This window comes from Strongylocentrotus purpuratus, unplaced genomic scaffold (genome assembly GCF_000002235.5).
Source record: "Strongylocentrotus purpuratus isolate Spur 01 unplaced genomic scaffold, Spur_5.0 spur5_scaffold_6, whole genome shotgun sequence".
NCBI lineage: Eukaryota > Metazoa > Echinodermata > Echinoidea > Camarodonta > Strongylocentrotidae > Strongylocentrotus > Strongylocentrotus purpuratus.
This window is the reverse complement of record NW_022145612.1, coordinates 17928108-17954532: the sequence shown is the minus strand read 5'-3', so window position 1 is coordinate 17954532 and position 26425 is coordinate 17928108. Positions and strand designations below refer to the sequence as shown.

The 26425-nt window shown below is 37.1% G+C and overlaps 1 protein-coding gene across 1 annotated transcript in view; it reads left to right on the top strand.

Annotated features, from left to right (window-relative positions):
- The first annotated feature begins 8751 nt into the window (after positions 1–8751).
- LOC105446336 (atrial natriuretic peptide receptor 1) overlaps positions 8752–26425 on the top strand; it is a 46126-nt gene continuing 28452 nt past the window's right edge. Inside the window, exons 1-4 of the mRNA XM_031000353.1 lie at positions 8752–11348; positions 21871–22016; positions 23748–23906; positions 25747–25882. Of these exons, the coding sequence (XP_030856213.1) occupies positions 10655–11348; positions 21871–22016; positions 23748–23906; positions 25747–25882 (1135 nt within the window). The 5' untranslated portion in view covers positions 8752–10654. The remainder of the gene's footprint in view (positions 11349–21870; positions 22017–23747; positions 23907–25746; positions 25883–26425) is intronic.

Genomic DNA, 26425 nt, shown 5'->3' with positions numbered 1-26425 from the left:
TTTCATCATATTTTATTTTCTTGCATTTATACACTTTATATACTTTTAGCTATATCTGATATTCATCATCCTTTAAGTTTGATCATTAAAAAAAAAAGACTTACATCTATGGACTTGATGGTCTCAATATTTTTGTAAATTTTCATGTAAGGACGTTGTTTGTCTTGTGTTTCATCATAAATTTATCCCAATTTCATTAGGAAGGGTACAATATTGTGACTGGGGTAGGTATTTTTGTATCCCCACTTTTCCGGGGTATATGAACGTGTCCGTGCAGAAATGCCATATCCTCTGATGTCGCCTCTTCTTTATACCTAATGTCTTACTACACCCATATACATTGTCCTCAAAATTATTTAATGGAATAACAGAAGAGACCCTAGCCTATCCAAAAGGCATCGGACTAAATGGCAAGTGTACTAATCGCGTTTGGGAGACTGACATCGGCGCGGGCGTTACCGTGCCGATGTTACTCTCCATAATTATAAACTCGATTGGAATACTTGTAAAGCCCGACGCATATCGGATAGGCTAAAGAGACCCTAATGGCAAATCATGCATTTAATTACATTTTTTAAACTGTAAACCTGTGTTGGATTTCTTCCCCCTAACATTCCTAACTTGAATAAACATAATTCGATTACGAATGACAGGTGTTAATTTGAATGATAAAAATGACTCCTCGACAAGTTACGATTAATTTGAATGCTAGTTAAGCAGTTTCTAAATTAAATGACAGATTTATGGAACCCTTCGACCAAAATCTTAGATTAAATACCAAAACGGGACAATTGAATGATAATTGGCATGGCAAAGCCGATCTGCGCTAACTTAAATGCAAAGTAAATGAAATCGAATGGCAAACACGCGAATTTGGCCGGGAAATTCTATATTACATTACGTTTGCATACCGCAGCATTGTATTCCAGGCTTTGAAGCTGACAACAAAATGGAAAATAACAATGAGTTAATACACAAAAGTACATCAGGTGTGAGAAATGACTAGAAAGTTAGACTAAACAATGTTAAAGGTGTCTTCAATTGCTCTTCTAAAAACATTTTCTTCTTGTTTTCATTAGTATCACCGATATTAAAACGTGAAGTTGATTTTGTATCTCATTACTAAAAAAATATACAACGGTATATGACATGTACTCATATCATTCGTGTCTCGCTCACAGTGAGCCGGCGAACAGTATCGACAAATACAAGGACGGTCTCTTGACCTTCTCTTCGTAAATAGTGGATCAATCAAAAATGAAATAAAGAATACAAAAAAAGATAATAAAGTTTTCAAAAAAATGTCGGTAGACGGTGTTTGCTTTTGAGAAGAAATGTATTCAGCTCGGGAGTGAATTAGAAAGTAAATTTATGTAATCAAAATTCTCAACGTGCTTTGCATACACATAGGGTAGGCGCAGAGAATTGGAGACCGCAGGGAATTGGAGACCACCAAGCTTGAACCCATCACTGTTTGTCCGTGTTGGCACCAATATTGCTATAGCGCCATTTGTGGCCTTTAACAACACTACTGCATATATTCAATTCATTTCGAAGACTACAATGTGCTCTTTCTCCGAGAAAATTGGCAAAATTGACCAAGTTAACCACTTTTTGTCATTCAATTTTGCTCTGATATAAAAACACAATTTTCACTAAATGTTGTGGTGTATGCAGATATTTAGGGGTGGCTCTTAAAAAGTAGTGAAGTGTGCCAACCATCACAGAAAATTTATGGCCATTGTATGTTGTGAATGGGTGTTGCACAGCACATTATGAATGGTGTTTGATCAGAAATGTGTGCAGGCAATGGGGGACACCAGGTCCAAGATTTATTATTATTCATTTATTGGTATATAATGATCGACCAGCAGCAAAAGGCTGGAAGGGTTAATTTACAAAGGTACAGTGATTTAAATATATACATGTACAGTAGTATTGTCGGCGAGACAACAATAATCACCATACAAGTACATGCTAGAAGAGAGAAAAGGGAAGGTTAAAAAAAAAGAAGGAGAGAAGTTTGAAGAGAGAGAAAGAGGGAGAGAGATAGATGGGGGACGTTTGTTGTGAATGTCGAGTTTGCCGAGGACAGCCAATGACCCTATGCTGGTTGGTTAATATTATTGTCCATGTACAGAAATATTTTGTGCCACATTGTTTTAAAATCTTTCAAAATTACAGTAAGTTCATTGGCTGCATGTATCTCTTACAAAAAGTGTTTGAACTAACTATAACAATCCCATTTTCATGTAAGTTTAATTTAAAATGTCTTGATTTGTAACTGTCCCTTATTACCTGCACATGACATTAGAGACCTTTGGTGCTGACGTCATTAATCATTGTTATCTTATTAATCAGTTACATCATGCCCACAATTTTGTTACCAAATAAAGAGAAGAAGTTACTGAATAGAATTCAAAACTTTCTGTATGTGTAACATTTTCCATGTATATGTAAATTATGTAAATGTGCTTAAGGGTCTCCAATTCCCTGCACCTACCCTTCGTTGCCAGGACAACTTTGTTATACACATTTTTTAAAATACAACGTTCAGGTGTTGAATAAAATGATAGTTCAAGAATGAGAGAGACGAGAGAAACCTATATTCTAATTAAGGATGAAGACGAATTGAAATAACGAGAGAACAGAGAATACAATTTCTTCGAAAATGTGATATAAATGCATGGCCAATCTTACCGAAATATAATCCAAACTTGCAATAAGAAAATCTCTCTCTCTCTCTTAAACACATATACGCACACACACCCTCAGTCCCTCACACACACACGAACACGCATATCACATACACACACACACACACACGCACACACACACACACACACACACACACCCACCACCCCCTCTCTCTCTCTCTCTATCTCACACACTCTTTCTTTCGGCATTACGCCAGCCGACTTCATAACCGCAAATGCCCATTGTCAGAATTGTCATTCGCATTATACGTACCATGCTAATAATCTAAGCCAATTCACACTCCACCTGATCCTTAGAAGGATCTGTGTTTGTTCAGATTACATCATAATTGATTAACGGTTGCTCATACCTCTGTTCCCTTCTTTATTCAATAAAAGTCAATAATCTTTAAAGATATTAAATCGTATAATACATTCCAATTGTCAAATAGTGGTTTACTTTATATCAACGACGGTTTCCAATATTATTGTAAAAGACACAGTTGAAAAATTAATTCAAATTAAGGTATTCAATTCAAGGCTTTAACACATAACAATATGAATATTGATTACATAAAATGATTTTATGCTAATTCTGGTTAATTCAAATAATTTAATCCATGACATATATCATAAGTCGTCAAACTAGATATCCATTGATTGTCCAATGAATCTATTTATGTAAAATGAGGAAGATGTGATTAATGTGAACTGCTTCTTTGAAAATGGACTCTATTTTATCTTCCTCTCCCTTTCACCCCTCTCTCTCTCTCTCTCTCTCTCTCTTTCTCCCTCCCTCCATCTTCCCCCGATTTTTGTTCCTTTACTTTTCTCGAGTCAGTAGTGATCTCCTCGAAGCGTAAAGCTTCATAAGGAAATAGTGAAAGAGTTCTACACAAAAGGGTGGTACACTGCAGTATAAGAATATCAATTGGTGGCGTAACAAGAAACATAAGAAAAGGACGGATAAGTCAAAAGGCATTTGCTCTATGACTATGTGTTGAACGAAGGGTTTGCAAACAAACAGATAATGTCGAGCAGTGAAGGCTCTTTTAAAATATTTAAAATTATGTATACTTGTTTTAAAGGGATAGTTGAATTTTGTTGCAGAGGGCGCTACACAAAATATTTGTTGTGAGATTATGAAAAACTGATTGTCAAATTTGAAGAAAAAAACAAACAATTTAAATGACGACAAAATCTTCTTTGTTTGATCAAAATCGGTTCAGAGACGACTGCCATATCCATAAATATAACCATTTCTATAATACTTGTGGGGCACCACAAATATTCGATAATTTTGAGCCTGCCGTTGACAAAACAAGATGGCGCCTTACACGTTTTATTCCAGCTAATGCTAATGTTGGCTTTTTGTTGGCTTTTTCGTGTTGGTTATAATACGCACAACCAGCCGGCCCGTGTATTGTAATCATAAGAATAAGAGGAATATCCATGCACTTTGAAAGCCTTTGTAGTCTTGAACAAGAACTCAACTATCCCTTTAAATGATATTTGAGTTATTTCTTGATTACTAAAATTATATAAGTGAGGAATTTATTCCAAGTATGGTAATTATGACGACCACGACAAATGCGGGGTCACTATTTTAATCATCAGGTGATAATATTATGATAATCTCAGAAAGGGAGAGATAGAAATAGAGAGTAAAAGAGACTCGTAGTCAAGTATGCGGATTTGAGAATGGCGCCATCTAGAGGCCGAGCTGAACTCCTTGAACTATCCCCATTCCTTTACCCCCCGTTTCTCTATAGTTCTTGGATGTCCGCCTCTATTCCCCCTCTCTCCTTCTTCCACCCCACCTCTCCCCTCTACTCTCCACGCCCATATTTCCTTCTCAGTAATTCCTTCAATGTTCTGCTTCGGTGTCTTCACTTTTCTCTTCCAATTATTATCTCTCAGCTATGATAATTCCCACACCCTGATTTTCCTCTACTTCTTCGTTGTTTCATCCCATCATTATGCTTACTCTGTTATTCATTCTCAATAATAATAATATTTAGCTTTTATATAGCGCTTAATACAGTGTCTCTAAGCGCTTTACTAATACACTTTTACCCCGTTCTCATCGTTCTTCGTCCCAATTCTCTGTTTTTCCTCTACTCCTCTGCTCTTTCGCTCCTTTCCTTCTTTCCTCCCTTTCCCTTTTACATCTCCCTCTCCGCCTTTCTTGTTATCCTTCTACAATTTTCTATTTTTCTCTTATGTCCTTTGTTTGATTTTGTCTATCTTCCTCTCCTATGGCACCTTACTCCATTTTCATGATCCCCTGTTATCCCCATTTCAGTCTTCATTTTACCTCAGCCTACCTGTCGTTCCTTCTCCTCTGTTTATCTCTCTCAATCTCCAGCCCGAACTCTCCCTTAATTTGTTTATACATCTATTTATCAAGTTATATTATCTAGCATTTACCTATCTTTCTATATACCCATATGTCTAAAGGCGAAACTTGTTATGTTCAATAACCTTATAAGAATAATAATGCATCTTCAAAGATTAGGTGTCAAAATGTGCTAGGCGTTATGATGTTAACATGTTATCTCTCTATTCATTCATTCGAAAAATTTGAAAAATTTAAGGGAAAAAAAAGTCATAACATTTAAAATATCTTTATAGCCACTGCAATTTTAAAGGATTGTTCTTCATTTAATGATTACAATAGTTGATACTCATGGACCTTCGAACAGATTCACATACTTTTGTTATCATCAAAGTGCCTACTTATATCAGTCATTTCGATTGACGATACTGTTCTATAAACGGAAACTGTTTGTCAATCGTTCTCTTAAATTTGTATTTGATTTTGTGCCAACTGTGTAGTCATCAGCATATTACTCCACGTGGGATGACCATGAACTTACGTGTCTCGTGAGTGCAGTGGATGACAGATATTGGAGACCCAGGGAATTGGAATAACATGACGCTGTGACGTATTTATTTTCATTTATTGCACTTTGCATTTGTTGATTTGGTGAAAATACCTGTGCTCAGAGGAATTCGCTGTCTCTTTATAAATTAATAGAGAATTTACAACATGGTTCAAATTTCGTGATTTTACTATATCGCGATTGCAAGTTACCCGGGAACTGACGCTATGACTTTTGTTAGTAGGCCTACTACCATAACATTGGGATGTAAGTAAAATAAAGACATTTGAGCCAAAGCGTGAATGTGCATGATGATCAAGAGATATATATATATATATATGTATACATATGTAGTAGGTGCCCACGAATCCCCGTGTTACCTGGATACTAACGCCATTTAGTTTGTCAAGTTCCGCCTTAACATGACGATGCTGGTAAAATTCTGGATGTTTGGACCGTGTTGTGAGAAAAGTCCTATAAAGAGGAAAAAACGCGAAATCTGTTTCAAATATCAGTGTAATTGAGGCGCGTTTATAAACATTTTCATTTTCTTTTCTTTTTTACATGATTTATAACATAGTGTGATACAGAAAACTTTCATCGGTTGGGGATAATCATGTAATGTATTGTTTAAAGGGATAGTTGAGTTCTTGTTTCAGACTGCAAATGCCTTCAAAGTCCCATTGCTCTTATTCTTATTTATGACATTTCTAGTGCCCTATTTGAACCTAAAATTTCTATGAAGGTAATTTTAGACCCCAAAATGTGTGAAATTTAGCTGATACGATCATACCAATTCAGCTCTACTTAAAAAAAAATACGGTGACCGTTAATGAATGAATGAATTAATAATAACAATACATGGGCCGGCTGGTTGTGCGTATTATGACCAACATGAAAAAGCCAACATCGGCATTGGCTGGAATAAAACGTATAATGCGCTATTTCGTTTTTTCAACGTCTGGTTCAAATTATCTAATACTTGTGGTGGTAAAGAAATATTAGAAATGGTTATATTCATGGATATTTCAGCCGCCTCTGATCCGATTTTGTCATCTAAATTGTATTTTCTTTCAAATTTGACACTCAGTTTTTCATTATCTCACACAAAAAATATTTTGTGAAGGGCCCTCTGCATCAGAACTCAACTATCCTTTTAAAACTTCTTCCAACCTTACATTATTTTGAGAGCAAGCTTTCGTCCACTCCAGTGGACTGCTTCAACCCAAGACATAGTGATCAGTCACACGTTTTATTAGTGCTGCCTGTTGTCTTTCGATCACTGGACCAAAGATATATAGGTGACAATAGTCAATAGGTATCCAGAGTCCCTGTTTAGTGTAGGATTAATCCTCTTAAACCATATTGACTCTTTCACCTTTCTTGACCAGAAGTTGCTTTCAAAGTCAATAATTAGAGCATCATCCCATCTATCTTTTGTGTTCTTTTAATCGCTCATTAAGAGTTCTGCCAGTTCCTCAACATAAGAATTGTTACAATCTATGCAGGTAATCTTGTACACAATGCCTGTCTTTTCATCTCTTGGAATTTGGTCTTTTGGATGGACCAACCTACTTCTTACTTTCTTAGTGTGTTTAAGGGCTTCTAAAGGCAACACGAATATCCTTGTCTTGGAATGCTCGTTACACGAGAGAGGATATGTTTTAACAAAAGGAAGGACTACATCTGTTAAGAGCTCAAAGTAATACCTCGGACAATGATGCACTACAGAGTAAATTCCAACATAATTTATTGACAAGGCGCTAATGCCATGTGGATACCCAGCATGGATGAGACAAACAACAAAGGACAGAATAAGATCTAAGACCCCCCCCCTCCCCCAAGGAAAAGAAAGAAGTTAATAACAGTAGTCCTTCCTTCTGTTAACACTATATCCTCTCCCTTGAAACGAGCATTCTAAGACTAGTGTTGCCTTCAGAAGCCCTAACACACTATAGAGGTATGTTGGTCCACCCAAAAGACCACAATTAAGAGAAGAAAAGACAGGCATTATGTACAATATTACTTGCACAGATTGTAACAATTCTTATGTTGGGGAACTGGCAGAACTCTTAATGAGCGATTACAAGAACACAAAAGATGGATGGGATGATGCCCTAATTAGTGACTTTGAAAGCAACTTCTGGTAAAGAAAGGTGAAAGTGTCAGGGTTAAGAGGATTAATCCTACACTAAAAAGGGACTCTGGACACCTATTGTCACTGATCACTTGGCCTGACAAAGTCCTCAGGAGTGGACGAAAGCCTGCCTACAACATTCAAGGTTGGTAGAAGATTAAAACATTACATGATATAACATATGTATTTTTATTTTTTCTTCTTCATATTGGTGCAAATTACATTAAGACCTTGAACTAATGTTTGCTCAAGATTTTGTCAGATTAGTTTAACACTTGTTAACTGAGGGTGGAAAAAATCGAAAAGGAATGAATTATAATAGTTCAAGAAGGTTAGAAAATAAAATAACTGACTCCTCTCCTGAATCGGCATGTACCCTATAGAATAACTGCATTCGAAGTAATAGTATGAAGTCACGATTACGCATGCAAGAAACCATGTGCGATGACAGTTTACATTTTGCACATGATCAAGTAAATTGAGAGAGAGAGAGAGAGAGAGAGAGAGAGAGAGAGAGAGAGAGAGGGAGAATGGGAAGAAGGAAGAGAGTGGGGGAGACTCACATCTTCCTTAAATGCTAACTTCATTGGAGGAGCTTGCGCCTTTGAATGTTTTTTTAAACAGATATATGGCGCCATAGAAATGCTGTGAATCATCATCATGATCAGTCTGTATGTGCGCGCGTGTGCTTGTGTGTGTGCGTGTGTGTGTGTGTGTGTGAGGGGGGTGTGTGTGCGTGAGAGAGAGAGAGAGAGGGAGAAAGAGAGAGAGAGAGAGAGAGAGAGAGAGAGAGAAGGGAGAGAGGGGGAGGGGTGATGGGAGAAGAAAGAGAAAGGGATATAGCGAGGTGACGGTTGAAATTGTGTTTGGATGGGTATATAATAGCTAAATATCATAATTAATATCATTATACATAAACATCACGATTAGGTAATGATTGTAATTTCACAATAGTTTGAGCAATCGGCAAGGAACTTCGTGTCACGAGTGGCATTCAATAAATCTGTCGAAACACTTAATCCAATATTAAATTGACCTGTACGCTTTATTTGATTTGAATTACCACCGTCTCTTTCACCTTTTGTTGATCATCCGACCGCGCAGCATCCATGCCTGCAGCTAAGCGCGCGCACTCTCCTCAAATATACCACGTTCAAGATGTAAAGAAGATTGATTGCAGAAGAAGTTGAGATATACCGTAGTACTAATTTAGCTCAACCCATAGGCCGGCGGTATAATAAGTACGCATTTTGGGACGCATATCATCATTTCTCATTGGTCGCATGAAGTCTTTCATCGAGCCATATGTGTTACAACTCTCCAATCAAGGGACTAGCGAACGACTATTTCCGAAATCCTGAATACCTCGATATTTCGTTCAGAATACAGATTCAGCGGTTTTCATGTGGCTTCGAATGGAAATACTACAACTTGAGTCTTTAATGATATCTGAATAAATCTTCTTTGGACTTGACGTTTGGAGGCATGACGAGTGGTTGACATTTGATAACGGATATCTTCATCAAAGTCGTAATTCACTCAAATCATTGCAACACTTCAACTCATCTACTCGTGTCGAAACAAATTAACTTTTGGGACATTTTACGTCAAAATTGAGACAAAGTCAGCGGAAAATGCATTGCGAAATGACATTTGAAGCTGTATCGTCACTTCTTTCGCATTAATTTTATAGTTACTCCCAGGAATTACATATTTGATTTCGTACAATTTGTGCTTTCATTGTTAGCAGTCTAATCCTATTTGGAATTGATCAGTGGTTTCTTCTGCAGAATTAAAAGCGTATAACCCATTACCTCACGCGGATTTGCTCTGGCTAGCAATTAATTTCACGATTTCGTACCTCAATGCTGGAACTAGTCAACTCAACACGTTATGATTATTTGTGGACAATCTGATATCATTTCCCAAGTCTGAATGAACAAAGGGATAATTTCACTTCAAGCCCATTCTTTAGCCAATTTCATTGAATTATATTAGTTGGAGGAACATGAGTCAATATAACCTTTCACGCTTTGATGAATACTTTACATGTTATATTGATTTGTGAGTGATCAAAGACCAAAAAAGTTTAGTTACATAATAAATAAAAAAAACTAAAAGTGCATAACATCCTTACAAAATTGATTTAAACAAGTCTCCTCAATAATATATCAGCTTATGTTTCAAGATGGTTTGATTTTTGCGGTTCGTATTGACCTACTGTACTGTCTGGTTAACGTTGTGTTGCAGCCTGGTACATGTTTATACCGAACGAACAAGGAAGTAGAAAGGCGAATGATGATAATCTAAACTACAACATGAAATAATTATTGAAAACCTTCTCGACGTGGCCTTGATTTCGAAAAGACACCCAAAACAATTGTTTTAACGAGCACGAAAAATATGAGCAATACGATTGTTACAATTCACTGTGGATAACCCCACATGCAATTTAATACGAATGGATCGTTTTGAAGTGATATTTGTAATTAATAGCGGTTTTCAGCCCTTTAAAAGCTAGAGAAACAAGCGAAGACAGGGCATCCTATAGTTGTGTCTTATAAGGACAATCGTTCCATGATTTTGTCGTCATGCATCTGCGTGGAACCCATAGCGATCGCTTGACTTTACTCAGAGTACTTTGTCTTGTTCCCAAGGTGACTGAACGAAAAAAAGATTCCATCTTTTTCCATTTCGCAGAGGGGTAGAAATCACAAGTCATGAACTATCAACCTGTACGGGTCTTTTCTTTCCAGAGAGTTGTCATGAGTCATGGCTAGAATAAGAGAATGGTTTGATGTCAATATTGGGTGGGTATAAATACCTGGCATTGAGTGATTATTGAACACTAAGGGACTGGACGTGTCATACATGCTGGCCATGTATTTGACACCATGCTGATCTCTATCGTCAGACAGGTGTAACCATAGTCTCCAATGTGCATGAACATGAGACCAGAGATGGAGCTAGTTTCTCCTATTTTGAGAACTGTTTTACTACTTTACGCTTTTAACACGATTGATAATAGTTTAGGGATTGAGATCATCGTGAAGGGTTTGAGCAGCAATTATTTTGAAACCACCATCGTGCCTGTGATCGACATCGCCGTCGAGCGTATACATACCATGGTCGAGCAGGGAAAGTACATGAACTTTTCCATCGTGTTTCATCATTACAGTTATACATGTGAGCATGTGTACCCGTCGCTGGGGGCATCCCTCGCAGCCAAGTATTACCACACCAAAAAAGTGGCCGCCTTCATGGGGCCAACTTGCAACTCTGCCATGGAAAACGTGGCCATTTTGTGTGCCGCATGGAACTTACCGGTCCTCTCGGGCATGTCGCCTGGTTTCATGCTTGGGGATAAGGACAAATTTCACACTCTGACGCGTACATCCTCGCTGGCCGAACACTTCGCGAGAGCTGTGGAAGCCGCCATGCACTACTTCAACTGGCACATGATCATCTGGATCAACCAATCAGAAGAAGGCTACTTCGGAGCTATTACAGAAGGGCTCAGGGATCATCATGCCGAGCTGTTCAAGGAAGGTTTTGATTTTGTGGAAATTAAAAGTTGGGAGTTTGATGACACAAAAGACATTCTAGTACATGCTATGACCAAGGGAAGGGGTAAGTAATGTAGTCAACATTACAATAATGTGCAAAACATGAATGATTTGAACAAAGTTAATATTATTATGGTTTCTAGACATTATAACAAGTTTGGGAATCTTCTGCATAATAATACACTGCACATTCAGAATCACTTTCCTTTAGATCATTCATCCCCCAACCCTCCTTCAAATTAGGTTTCATGCATAGTATGGTATACGTCATGCCTCACAGTAAGACAAACATGAATGGTCGTTAAATCATGGTGCCTAAAATAGTTGATTATCACATTAGGAAACAAATCATTGCTTCTTCCTCCGTAGAAATGGTAATATATATATTACACTGTATCAGTTCCTCCCCACTTATTCGGTGTTTTTTTTAGATCTTGTATAGTAATGGTTATGACAAGACATAGTTTCAAAGAAATTCTCCTCTGTCGTCGGTTAGAAGATAACAGAGAAATCCGGAAAATCTGAAAACACATTCGGAAAAAATAGTCGTACCACTTTCATCACTTGAGAGGAATATTGCACTCTTTGTTTTCCTAGATTAAATCTAGGTGCGGACTGATTTTCCTTCCGAGGCCCCAGTAATGTAATACTTGAAGAAATTCTACTGCCGCATCTCTCCTCTCCTATCATCTTAGCCCAACTAAAAAACGCACTTTCTTCAATTCCATATTGAATCCCACTTCTCCATTTACTTCTGTTTCAATCGACCGCGCTAATTCACAGTCCCTAGCTTCTATTCCTCTAATTCAACCATTGTACTGTAACTTGTCCTTCTTTGCATTTCATTGTCACTTAGTTGGTCTGACATTTTAGCGTTGTAATATGATGATTGGAAAGGCATGAGAGTCTATAGCACATCGTATAAAGACGCACGAACTTGAAAATGAATCGACTATTATATGTTGCAATGTTTATCGAGAATTTTTGTATCTCTATTCGTACCTCTATTCTTAGTTTGCTCCGTAGGAAATATTTTATTGCTAGTAGATATTCGTAGCTAATGCATAATTGCCATTAGTGATCGTGTTAGTTGAGCAAACCCTCCCTCGTACTAATCGATGGACATTGAAATAATTGTATTAACCATTGTGAAACATTTTATCAAGGATATATGCTTATCCAGTCACATCAAAGACTTAATGCCATGCTGACTGATTGAGAATTACATTTTCCTAAAAATCAAATATGATTATGAAAATTTGTGTTCTCTCTCTCTCTCTATCTCTCTCCTTCAGGTATATTCTTTTTATAATATTGTATGTTGGGAAGGCGATGTATGAAGAACGGCATCACTTAAAGCTTTGCTGTTACCATGAAAACGATCCGTTTATGATGTTTCCGTTGCAATTGCATAAAGGCAGTTTTCCCTTGCTTGTCATTAGTTTGTATGCCGGGAAGAGGGGGCGGGGGGGATTGAGATTGTATTCTTTGCCTAAAAAACAGCTTATATCCTTGAATATTAATTATGTTATTGTTCGGAACTTTTGGAACAAACATCTAAACATGCACACCGCTGTTATTTGAACATTTCGCCCGATTTTGATTTCAAGAAATACTCGCTGAACAAAAAAATGCCACACTCACCATCAAAACATCATCGAATATTTAACCTTAATTAAACCAAAACATTACTTATCAAAGTAATATACCCGAGGCCAGACTGTTGTAATTCCAACTTTCATCACAACCATGGTGTTGTAATGAATCCACTGGTATGTTGCTTGGGACGAGAGGTAAAAATAGAGAGATTCCTGTCCATCTACAGCGACTACTCAACTAAATTCTCACTTTTGGGATGAGGGTACCTTTAGAATTCTGTTCCTTGCCCTCTGCTGAAAACATAATAAACACAATTCAGCTGATCTGCTTTTTTCACCAATAGCGTGATCTTATAGTAAATTATGGGTTCATGACATTTTAGAAAGATTTTTGAAAATAACTCGATAAATTATATTCAATATTCGCCTCTCTCTTGATTTCGAGATCGGGCCAATTGTCTCATTCCAAAATGTAATGATAGGTCTTCCCCCCCCCTCTCTCTCTCTCTCTCTCTCTCTCTCTTTCTCTCTCTCTCTGAGGTTCACGCACAAGAGTCATCTTTAGTTCTTTCTTTATTTATCTCTATATCTTGTCATATAATCTGTCACTATTAAGTCTGACACCATTCCGATTATTATACCTCTTCCACGTTTACAATCCATCTTCCCTTCCAAGGTGTACCTGGCAGGATTATTGTTGATAATTACACAACATCATTAAAAGGATCATTATAATTTTATGAATACATATCAAAGTATAGTGATCATGGTCGAGCACTTAGCTTGATTATGTTTACAAGCGCGTTTGGTATGAAATGAATTTTACCCCAATAATTTGATTGTGCTTGATTGAACTCGTGCAAGCACAATCAAATATGTAAACATTTCATTCAGTCTCTCATTCAATTAGCTAATTCGGGTATTTCATCGATATTTAAAAACGTGTTTTACCTCCGCCTCCACTCAGGTGTTATAGGAGGGGTGAGGGGTGTTACATGCCCTCCTATATTTGTTAATAATTTTTCTTGCTATTATCTTTTTTTCATTGAGTGAATAACGTTAAATGTTTCCCTTCAACAGCCTTATTTCTTGTCAGTTTGATGATGAAACTATAAATGACAATATTAACAACTACTTCAATATCAAAATATAGTGACGATGGTTGAGCAATTATCTTAATTATGTTAACGAGCTCGCTGGAAATGAGATGTTGTTGACCTCAACTTGAACTTAAGCAAAAATTGGAAATATTGATATTTTAACGAGTCATTTAAATACTCATTCAGAAATTTGTATGTGTAGTAAAACAAAATAATACAAAATTCAGAAAAAAACTTAGCTGTTTTAATGGAACCTTTTTTCCTTAACGCTTGTCGGCAAGATTATTGAAATCTGGACAGTTCTGTTAAATTTTAGCAAACGTAGCTACAAATTTGGTTTGATTACCCCCTCTCTCATGAAAAGTTCCAGAGACGTCCCTCCCTTTATTAATGAAAGGCATTGTTCAACTAGGCATTGCTTCAACGAAAGTTATCAACATATGTGTAGATAACAATATCGCGTCTACCCTTTTAGTATGGTTGAAACCGGGCCAGCCCCCCCCCCCCCCCCCACTCCGGGGTCGGAATGATCGCATGCGTGTTACCAAAATGTCCGGTAAAGGGGTACTTTTCACGCACCAAAGTCCGGCTCGTACATACACAAGATTGACTTTACACACCGGACTTAGGGGGTGTTTTCAAAAGGAGGGAACACGCATATGCGTACCCTAAATAACACTGAGTGGGGGGGGGGGGGGGGGGTTGAAACGATAAAGCCATCATAATGTCGACGGACCATTATGTTTTCGTTTGAGGGGAGGGTAATATGTTACTGCTGCTTATATGAGTATCACCGAGCCATAAACATTCACTCTCAATAAATTATGAAGACACTGTGCAGCCATGCATCTGCCATTGGAATAAAACTAATCGGAAAATGCATGCAACACTTACAGGCTGAATTTCATGCATTTATTCGTTTTAAATCTCCCTTTAACGTCTGATATAATGTATACAGGCCCTCCCATCTCCCTGATGTATATGCAATATGGATATTTTTTGAAAAAATGGGACTCATAATTGCAATTCAATGGCATTTAAATTCATCTTTAATTGTTAAAGAAATATGATAGTGAATATATTCCTGCTTTTCAATATTTTTAGCACCCTGATACCATTTGATAAGGTACCTTACTCGGGTATACATATTTATATCATTCTTTCCTATAACACCATTTTACTGTGCAAGATTATACAGATTCCATTGAGCCATAGATCCAATGAATAAGTGTAATTTTGATGACACCGCAAATAACTGCCACTATACTGTCTGCACACACCGTTACTATCGTGTTAAATGCTACTTGGATATTGAGCGTGGATAAGGTCGATATATTCATGTATGGTCCTTAAGGAGAAAACTGAGATGTAAGTTCAGGTGAAGAAAAATTTGTGAGCTTTCACATGCGTTTGTATTCCCCATGTGGGAGATTATAGCATTGAACGAAAAAGGTTTGCTTTCGAAATGTCCTCATAATAAATCCATAGCTTTGGAGCACGTTTTCATATAATGCGTGTGACCGGGTGTGTTGTGTTACATGTATGTACCCATACATATTTGTAGAACCTTTCATTTTATGTGATTTTCAGCAAGGTTAAAAAAGGCACTTTCTTATTTCGACCAGGGAGGTCACACCTCCCTGTTTCGACTATTATAAAACCTTACAATACACAACTATCTTTAAATACTATATAATGAACTTTTTCCAACAATTCGCGGAGACATGTGTTTTTTTGCCACAATGCAATTGATCAAATAGATCTACATTGTACATGTAGTAATTAATCTACCGATAATTAAGAAATACAACATTCCAGTACCTTTTGTTTATACTAGTAAACATGTGGCTTGAAAGTAGATAGAATAGCAGATCAGGAAGAATACACTTTTATGGTTATGAAAGGGGCAAGTACAAATTGATTACATTTTCCTCTTAACAGATTTCAGAAGTAAATATTAACGAATGAAATAAGATTTAAAGCAAATATGAATATATTCTTTTCCGTTTGTGTTTTCCAGCAATGTAATCAAGGTGAAAACAGATGAAAAGATGCTGATATTGTGATGAATGAGAACTTGACTTGACTTATGCCGTCCACGCAGGCCAGGGGCCTCGTGATGGCTTCTGTATGGTGATGGTATGCCAAGTATATCTGTCTGCTGCCAGTCTTGATGCATGCATCTATCAGTAATTGCTTTGCAGTCCTCTGAGATGCAGTCAAGCCATCTTTTGGGTGGACGGCCTCTGGGTCGATTTCCTGTGACATTTCCTTCAACGGCAATTCTGGGGTATCTTGTGGGTTTCATTCTTAGGACGTGGCCAAAATATTTGAGTCTTTTAGTGGATACTTTGTCTATTACATCTTGATCGAAGTTGAGGGATTCTTTGATGTGTGTGTTACAGATCTTATCTAGTCTTGTCACCCCCATTATGCGACGAAGGCATGCCATTACAAACACTAAAGCCTGCTGCTATCTTATTTTTAACGGTCCAGGGGGTGTTTCATAAAGAGTTCATAAAGTTACGCATGATTTTACGAACGACTTGTATATGAAGTGCCAGATAGGATGCCCAACGTTTTTTCTGATATTTCCAATAACCTCAATCAAATAATGGCAAAAAATATACTTTGCATTAATAATGGTTGTTATAATAAGAATGTTAATCTACATCTGCACAGTTCAACTTAATAAATAATAATCAATAATGATTGAGCATCCCATTTGGCTTTTCATATACAAGTCGTTCGTAAAGTCATGCGTAACTTTACGAACAGCTTCATGAAACACCCCCAGGATTCTGCCCCATAAAGCAGTATAGAGAGGATGAATGAGAACACAGAAGAAAAATTAACAATATTTAAACATATTTAACCACTCAAAAGATATTATCAAACAAAATCATGAAATCTTGTATAAGACTTAACTGAAGTACATATGCACTGAAAATGATTACTTTATATTTCTCTCCCAAAAAGATGGGTTTTATGTAAACTAATATTTGTGCAGGTCAGGTCATGAGCTATGAAATCACCTCAAAGTATAGAAAATAATAATTTGAGCAATTTACCCCCCCCCCCCCCCCCCTCTAAGACACATATTCCCTTCTTCACTTAGATGATGTGTTTATTTTGTACATGGAGTATCATTTCTTGTTCTTAAAGCCTCTGTAAAGTGTTGGGAGCCCCAAATTCGCCAGAAATTTGATGGCAAAATTTCATTTAAATCGTATCATAATGTGAAAGAGGATGTAATTTAAGACACACTTCTGCAAATATTTATCCCCCCCCCCCAAAAAAAAAAAATGAGTTTGAAGACAAATATTGATTAAAGAATACATAGTTTGGGTTTTCGGTTGTACGCAGAACCTAAATTTGGTATTCTTTCATCAATATTCGACTTCAAACACATGTTTTGGAAAGCCTTGCAAGAAATGTGTCTTAAATGACATCCTCTTTCACATTATGGTACAATTTAAAGACCATATCCGAACTGACAAATGAAATGGATGAATTAAATATCAATGGAAACTTATAAGCCATATATTACAATGATATCAATTATATGCCATTTAGTGTCTGTCAGAGGAGTATCAGCTCTCTGAAAACTCAAAATCTAAAGCTTTGAAAATCGGAAGTTGTCTACCTAAAAACTTGCTATTGACTTGATGACATCAGTGGAGTATGCATATTCACAATGACTTTGCCTTAATTAAGCACGGCTCATCGCCTCAGCTATATAAGTGAACCGGTCGGGTCAACATGTTATGTCGTCACTGTAATTTCGGCAAATTTGACCCCTGTTGACCCGTAATTTGGAGGGAGTGCGGAAAATGAGGTTTTAACTTACTTTTGTGCAATATTAAAAGGGTACATACTTGTTATTCCTTTATATTTTTTTCTACATTCATTCAGTCTTCCATTGATATCAAGTTGTATTTTTACCGGATAGGGTCTTTGAATTACTGTTTTTATCTCAGCATTACAAATAGCAGATTTCGTAGAAGAGTTACGGAAAAAGAAATGTCTGTGTTCATTTCCACCTGTGGGATAAAACATCCTGGCTAGCCAGGGACACATGATGAAAGTAATCCGCTTTATAATTCATGAGGAAGTTCAAATCCTTTTCAGGAACCTCATCCAGGGCTGAAAACACGATCATAAAATTTGGATTTGAACCGTCTTTGAACGGTACATTAAGTGAAATCATCAATAATTCACAAGCATCAGGAAGTTTGTTCTACTCTGATCCTCTTCCGGGGGTTCTAGTTTGGGTGTATCGATGGACAGATCTCGATCAGACAGGCTATGAAGTCCTCTTTCCTGTGTTACCATTGTGTGTATTGACTCATCATGGCTCTCAGCAAGACAGTCCTCATGGGGGTGGGGTGGGAGAGGGGGCTAGGTTGAGACAGGAAAAAGATTTACTTTACTTCCAGGGTATACTCTTACACAATTGCGGGCTCAGAAATACAATTCAATATTTGAAAAATATTTATTATGGTGCACGTGACGTGGTTGTGTAACCTTGGCATTTCCTTTTACTTTAAAAAACAACAACATTATCTTTACTGCGGAATAGAAATAAGATTTACACATGTTTTTAACAGCATTGCAAATTTCCAATACTGCAACACAATATGGGCAAGTTTTGAAATAAATTGATGTTATCAATAAAATTAGAGTTCCGCCGAACTGGCTTAGATTATTATAGTTCTTATTGCGAAATGAGAAGAGCTTTGGAAAACGATACATAAAAGTGAGACAACATTCAGGGCATTTCACACTGATGTAATGATACTGGTGTTCCAACCATTATATTAAATGATGGATGATGGATTCAAGGGGTATAATGAGCAGGAGCACCCCTCCCCCTCGGCAAATGTGATATATTAACAACAATTAATTTGTTCGTTTACCAATCTTCCAACAATAATTGTTGTTTTCACTGTATGAGTATGAACGAAAATTAGTGGAAATGTGCTGCACATCAGTTTATCTATATTTTTTTAAGATGGGGGGGGGGGGGGGGGGGGAATTGGGCACCGATTGTCACAGTATATATTTATACCCACGCCGGATATAATTTGACCTAATCTCTTCTTTTTTACGAATTCCCCACATTATTTTCATGTCGGAACAAACGATCCAAACTCTTGCAATTTGTAATCAGATTATACTTTTGTATACACTAAAGAGTTAATACTGCAGGTATCGTTTCGACACCACCAAAACGTCAAGACCTATATAGAATAAACCTTGTGCAGACATTTACACTTTCTTCTGTAACGATTCATTTCACTTTCCAGATTTGATGTACCCGTTCATCTCGGAAGTAATAAATCCCTGGTTAATCATAAATCGGAAAGGTTGCACGACTTTGTATCGGCCTAAGCAGCAGTAAAGCGTGATTGTCGAAATCGTTTTATGATGGTTTACTATGATAGAGTAAGCGAGAGGGGGTAATGAATGTAGCTTATTTTGGAATCAATCTCAATATTCGACGTCATAAACGATAACAAAATATGCTATGATGATTTGATCACCTTTTTCATGTTTAATCCTTTCTCAATTGCATGGATTTTATGCCATTTGATATCTGATATTGTTTTTCTTCTCGTCCTCACATAAGTCATAACTCTCTTCCCCCGTAATACTAATTTAGAATCACCAAAACAAGTAAACATTTAAAATTACCATAAAAACTATATTTATATACATGTGTTGCTTTCCATTTCACTACCGCTAACATCCTTGACTAGATAATAAATGAATCGCTTCCAATTTAATTCAACTTTATGGCACTAGAAACGCTTATTGATGAATGTGCTTATTGATATCCATATTCATGTTAATTTGATCAAGATTTTTTACATCACCTTTTATTACTAACATGACAAGGTTCTTTTGTCATTATTATTCTTCCTAAATAATTACGACGCTGAATTGAATAAGGCAACCTCCTTTGAAGGTTGTTCTATATGCTCAGTTGCTCACATAAAAATGAACACGATCGATACTCGACGAAAATGGCAAATATAAACTTTTCCCAAACTGGATGACATTATAAAGTGTGCGTGACTCTTGCATGGAGGAACATTATCAAACCGTGGTAGATGTCCACATGTATATGAAGAAAAAAGCTAAACACATCGGTCCGCTTCTGTTCTCTTGTTCAAAGATCTCGAGAAAAAAATGTGAGATTGAAACCAATTCTTCAACCGTCACGTGAGAGTCACGTGACCAGGTGAAGAGAGATAAATATCGCGGTCTCCGATGATAACGAGGCAAATAAACGAAGTACATGTACGATGAAAATGGTGCAATTGGGAGATTTTAGAAGGAAAGTGGTGGTGAATTAAAGAGGAAAGCAGGAACGTTAGATGAGAGGGGAACATGGCATAGATCCGGTTGTTTAGAACAAAGTTCACGATGATGTGGGCATTAATCAAATTAATGATACGGCCGATTTTAAATGAGACGTCTTTATGGTATGAGTATATGCCGCATAGGAAATAGCGGTCGAGATAATGAAAACAGAGTAATAAACTAGATGTAAAACGAAATGGCAAATTGAGATACTGAATATATATATTTTTTTAATTCTCCTTTGTTCTCTTTCTTTCTCGCTCGTGCCTCCCCCGTCCCCCTCCTCTCTCTCTCTCTCTCTCTCTCTCTCTTTCTCTCTCTTTCTCTCTCTGTGTCTCTGTGTCTCTGTGTCTCTCTCTCCCCCTCTCACTTTCTCATCTTCTTCCTATCTCTTTCCATTTCTCTCCTGTCCCCTTCTTTCTTTATACGTATCCATCTCCCCCTTAATTGCTCCCTCTCTTTTTTCTAGTATTTCCTTGTCCTCCACCTCGTAGTTTCTTTTTTTTTCCCAATTTTTTTAAATCTGGAAATCAAGTTACACGGTTAACACAAGTTACATCATATAACATTATAAGATGGGTAGAAGAATCCCTGGAATCTGATTGGTCAATTACCATGTAATTATTTTTACTGGATGCACGCGATATCGGCGATCGATACCACCGATACCTTTTTTGAAAAATAAATCTTTTTTTTTCTTCTTTTTTTTTTTTAATGATTTTTTGGATAACTTTTTTTTGTGATAATTATTTGTTTTTTGTGTTTTTTGATAATTATAATCTGTTAAAAAAAATAATATATTCCATTATTTTTTTTTATTTTTTTAATATTTTTAAAAAAAGTTTACAGTTTAATGTGCACTGACATTTTTTTTTTTTAATTTCATGATAAGTTAAAAATCATGCGTCCGGTAAAAAAATCATGCCTCCGGTAAAAAAAAATCATGCGTCCGGTAAAAAAAAATTGACCGGACGCATGATTTTGCCATGCATCCGGTAAATCTGTAAAATAACAACATTTTGTATTTTTGACAATTTTTGGGGCCCCATCTTATAAAACAGATGATACACAGGTTTAATTCGTGGGTCGGTGGGATTGTGTGCACGCGGTACCTTTGAATTTGGTCTAGAACCATTCAAAGGTACCTTGTGCACACAATCCCTACCGACGCACTCAAACCTGTGCATCATTTGTATACAGTGAAACAGTTTTAAATTGAAAGTATATAAGAGGAAGATTCCGAATTACCTTTGAAATGCCATGAGATGAAAATTGAAATCATTCATTGCTAATGCTTACGGTCACAAAGGTTCGTACGAACGATGCGTTCGTACGAATCTCCCTGTTATCCATTGTCTTTCCGAATTTCCATTGTCTGAAAATCGTTCGTACGGCGTTCGTAGCAGTTCGTAATGGTATTTGTGACCGCGATTAAAGGCTTATAATTATCATAGTTTAAAAAGCAAATTTCTTCTTATTATTATTATGATTATTATCATTCTTCCTCATATTTTTGTAGTTCTCTTCTTGGCAGTCGACGGAGACACGTTACGTTCTATCATGCTGAATGCCTATGACCTAGACCTCCTCAACGGAGACTACGCCTTCATCAACATCATCCCATTCCGTGACATCGACATCTTCGGTAATGATTCCTGGGAAAGGGTAAGTTTATCAGGGGTGTATCCATGCAGAATTTTCGTACCGGGGGGGGGGGGGGTTAAACAACAAAATCACCGACAAGCAAGTTTTTAAAAACGCGATCACATCTTTCGGGTCGAACTTTAGGGTCTCAAATTGAGAGGGCCATAAAGCATGATAACATGAAAGCACAGTTTGTTGCTGATGGTGGTGATTGCTGTTGATGTTGTTGTTGCTGTTGCTATTGTTTTGTATTTAAGGTATGCACTTCGGGTCGAGAGGGCACGGGTTGGTTGTGCTCCCCTCCATCCGACACTGAGTCTATAATGGCCCGAATTCACAAAGGAGGTTTGTCGACAAACCTTGGTTTTCGTACGTCATATGACGCGTTTTACGCGTTTTTTACAAACCTGGTTTGTGAAGAACAAAAGGAGGTTTGGCAAAACAAAAGGAGGTTTGAGCTCAAACCTTGCTTTGTGAATTCGGGCCAATATATGCCAAGATGATACCTTCTCAAAGCATGATAGGGCCTCCTTAGAACTTAGAACCCATGGGTGGTGGAGCATGTGAAAAAAAGGTGTCGGGGTGCCGAATTCATACTCATAAAATTGAGAGAAAATGGGAAGAGGGAGAGAGAGATATAAATATATATATATATATATATGGGAGAGAGGGATGAGAGAGAGAGAGAGAGAGAGAGAGAGAGCGCGCGCTGTATAGTTGCAGAGAAAGACAGAGAGAGAGGGTCGGAGAGAGAGCACCAGGGAGAGAGAAGAGAGAAAGAAGAGTTAGAGAGAGAGAGAGAGAGAGAGAGAGAGAGAGAAAGAGAAAGACAGTGAGATATTTTGAAGATTATGAGATCAGACCATAGACCTCTATGATCAGACCAAGAAGTTACCAGCAACATGACACGTTTTCACCTTTGAACCGGCACATTTTTTTCAATACTGGCGGAGCAGTTTCGTTGAGCTGTGAAAATATGAAGGAGGCGATTTTTTTTTCTCCATTTCCATTACCAGGGTTACGATTTTTTGCTGGTTAAAAATGTTCGAAACCGACCTCAAGACCAATCCCTATAATGTCTTAGAGTTCACTGAGAGTATTAATCTGAAGACACCTTGTTTTTTGTTTTGCAATAAAAAAATTATGTTTAAAATGGTAAAATGCCTGAATTTACACGATTTTGTGAAAAGAAATCATTCTTTTCAAAGCTCCAATTATTACATTTTGCAAAACAAATTTGTAAAAGTAAAGTTACATAAAATAGTTACACTTGTATGTCTCCGGGAGTATTCCTACCATAATGGACACCGTAAGGACATAGGCAAGTACTAAAACAAATGCTTTCGTCATCCTACCGCGTCCCCATTTATCTCCTGAGTATTCAGTGGCAAATGTAGATTAATGCATTGCCAAAGGACATTAGTGCCGTGTCAGAGATCGAACCACGACCTTTGAATTTCAAGTCAAATGCTTAAACCACTCGACTATGACACTGTCTTCCACAATTTGTTCATTGAGGTCAGCTTCTGAAATTACAGGTTTTAGCCTTGCGATTGTGCTTTTTCTTTTCATTGTGATATGTCACAAATATTTTCATCCATTTCCTATACTAAATTCAGGGCGCAAGCATAATAGGAAAGCAGCCGCATTTGTCTTGTTGAGTAATAATATGACTCGTATTTTGACTTTCACGTCATTGTAAGTTATAATGATCCATTTCATTTCATTGATTGCAAAACCTCTTCCAAACAGGGAGACGGCCGCGACGATCAGGCGAAGAAAGCATACGAAGCTTTGATGACGATCAGGGTATTTGAACCAACCTCGTCTGTTTACAAGGATTTTGAGAACGAGGTTATTTTGAGAAGAGAGATGAACTATAATATCACGATGGATCATGACAGAAGCTCGGTAAGACATTGTTTGCACGGATTCTACCCATCAATTCATGTTTGTCACTTTCCATTACGCTCTCATACTTCCCAACTGCAAGACCCTGTTGTATTTTGTCATTACAGAAATATATTTCTTAAATATATTCAGTCGATGGCGTATTTTCTCCTTGTTTAACGAAATAGCGCAAATGTATTCGAATTTTAAGATTGATTTCTTCTTATATGCACGCGATACAATTAGAGTAAGATCAAGGATATCAATTTCTTTCAAAAATCCACAAAGTGTGGTTAAAGAAATTATAAGATATATTTGTCTTTATCTAAGGCTTTATTTTTTACATGGCAAGCCTGTTGACATCATGCATGCTTTTTCCTTTTATTTCATTTTGTCATTCTTTTCCCCTCTCTACCTTTCTCTCTGTCTATTGATGTCTCTTGCTCTCTCCCTCCATTATCTATTAGTATCTTCCTTCACTCTGTTTTATTTTTCTTTCCTTCCTTGCCTTAATCTATTATATTGCTCTCTTTCTCTCTATATATTTCTCTCTCTCCCTCTCTATGTCTCCCTCTTTCTCTCCCTCTGACTCTGCCTTCCTGTTTCCCTCCTTTGCTCTCTGCCCTTGCTTATTTTCTCTTCTTATTTATTTATTACTTTCTGCTCTGACTGTTAAAAAGATGACTGTCAAAAATTGTCATAATTGCATTGGATCAAGATATTGCCGTAACAGATTTATTGAATTTCGCAAATACAGTATGTACACATCATTTATGGAATAAATCAAATACAGTGCTCTGAATATGTTCAACATTATGTTCGACATTTCAGACATAATCGCATCAGTCTTAATTAGATCCTATTTCATCCTATATGATTCTAGTAGTGTATCCTGAACTTTCACCTGACTTAATTTTGTAGTGATGTCTACCTTATAATAAGAACAGGCCTTTATTGAGTCAGTAATGCTTACATATAAATGAGGTCCAGATATATCTTGACCTGATTACATTAAATACAAAAGCTCGTATTATAGGTTGTGGATCCGTAAGTGCATTGGTATAGATAATTGAGTTTAATTCGCAACTCTTGCGAGCTGGGCTTTTAATATTGGCTACCTGTTTTGTGCAGTAATGTCTAGAATTAAACACTTGTGCATATAACGAGGGGGTACTGCGGCACATTTTGTTGGCGTTTGATATTGGTCGGCTATTGTATTTTTATAGGCATTGAAGATAGAATTACTCGAGGAAGAAATATGACACTCTCAAAAATCAGTTCATATTTAAACTGCAGTATGGACAGTTGTCGATAGCACTAATAGACAATGCTGCTATCTATCACGATCAATCGAAAATCTGATAAAAAGTGGTCACAACCTTTTGAAAAACAAGACTACCGAAAGGTACACTTTTGATCCGGTTATTTAAATTAAAGACATGAGCCTGCTATACTGAAGGGAGGGGGTGGCACTCGTTTTGCAGATGGTTCGTTAATCCGGAAACGAAATAGAGCACTGTTTCATTCGAAGGATCACAAACCCTGTTACATTATCATAATTGTGAATGCTATTTTGTTTTCGGAAATAATTATGAACCTTCGGAGAGGAAAAGCCCACATGGAGCCGAAATATTTAAGATATTTAAGATTAAATTGACGAAGGGAGAGAATTATTTTAATCATACAATCTATATGGTAATAAGAATGTGACAAAAATTTCACGAATGAATAATGATATTTAAAAAAAAAAATTCTTGGCAGATAACCTGAAGCTTTCTATGAGTATACAATTCATCTTTTATTCTGACTCTAATCTCACATTAAAAATGATTTTTGAACTTTTCTTTATTTTACACTGCAGCATATTTTTCTAGCTTCAGCTTTCTACGATATTATGATCCTGTACTCATTAGCTATCAATGAAACATTAGCGGAAGGAGGTGATGTCTACGATGGACATGCTGTGACAAATAGGATGTGGAATAGAACATTCGAAGGTAACAATTGAAGATGATGGGTGGAAAAAGAGAAAGAGAAAATGAGAGAAAGACAGATCAGAGAAATCGAGACTTTGTTTATGCGGGAGGGGAGAGGGGGTTTGAGTCCCAAACCTCCTCTAGAACCGTTACTGGTGGAAGGGCCCGACAGATTATTAAAGTCACGATATTAGAGCAACGTTGTTCCCATATTCGGACAATAAAGTGCCTGAATATCCTTACATTCGGGATGCGAGTTGGTAGAATATAGGTGGAGGTGTCGTGGTTTATTCACTTCGCTCTCACTCCAAGGGTTGAGGGTTCGAATCTCAGCCCAGTAATAACGTCATTTGGCATTCATTTTCTATATTTTGTCACTCTCCACCCAGGAGTGAATGGATAACTGGCAATAGTTGACAGGGAGATAATAGGGGCTTTTAGATTTGCGTGGACTGGTACGTGTGACGTCCATTCAAGGCAGTGCATTAAAGGACGTCGATCGTAGCGATTCACGTTGTCGTTGTGCAAATCTAAAAGTCCCTAATATCACAAGAACAGCAATGA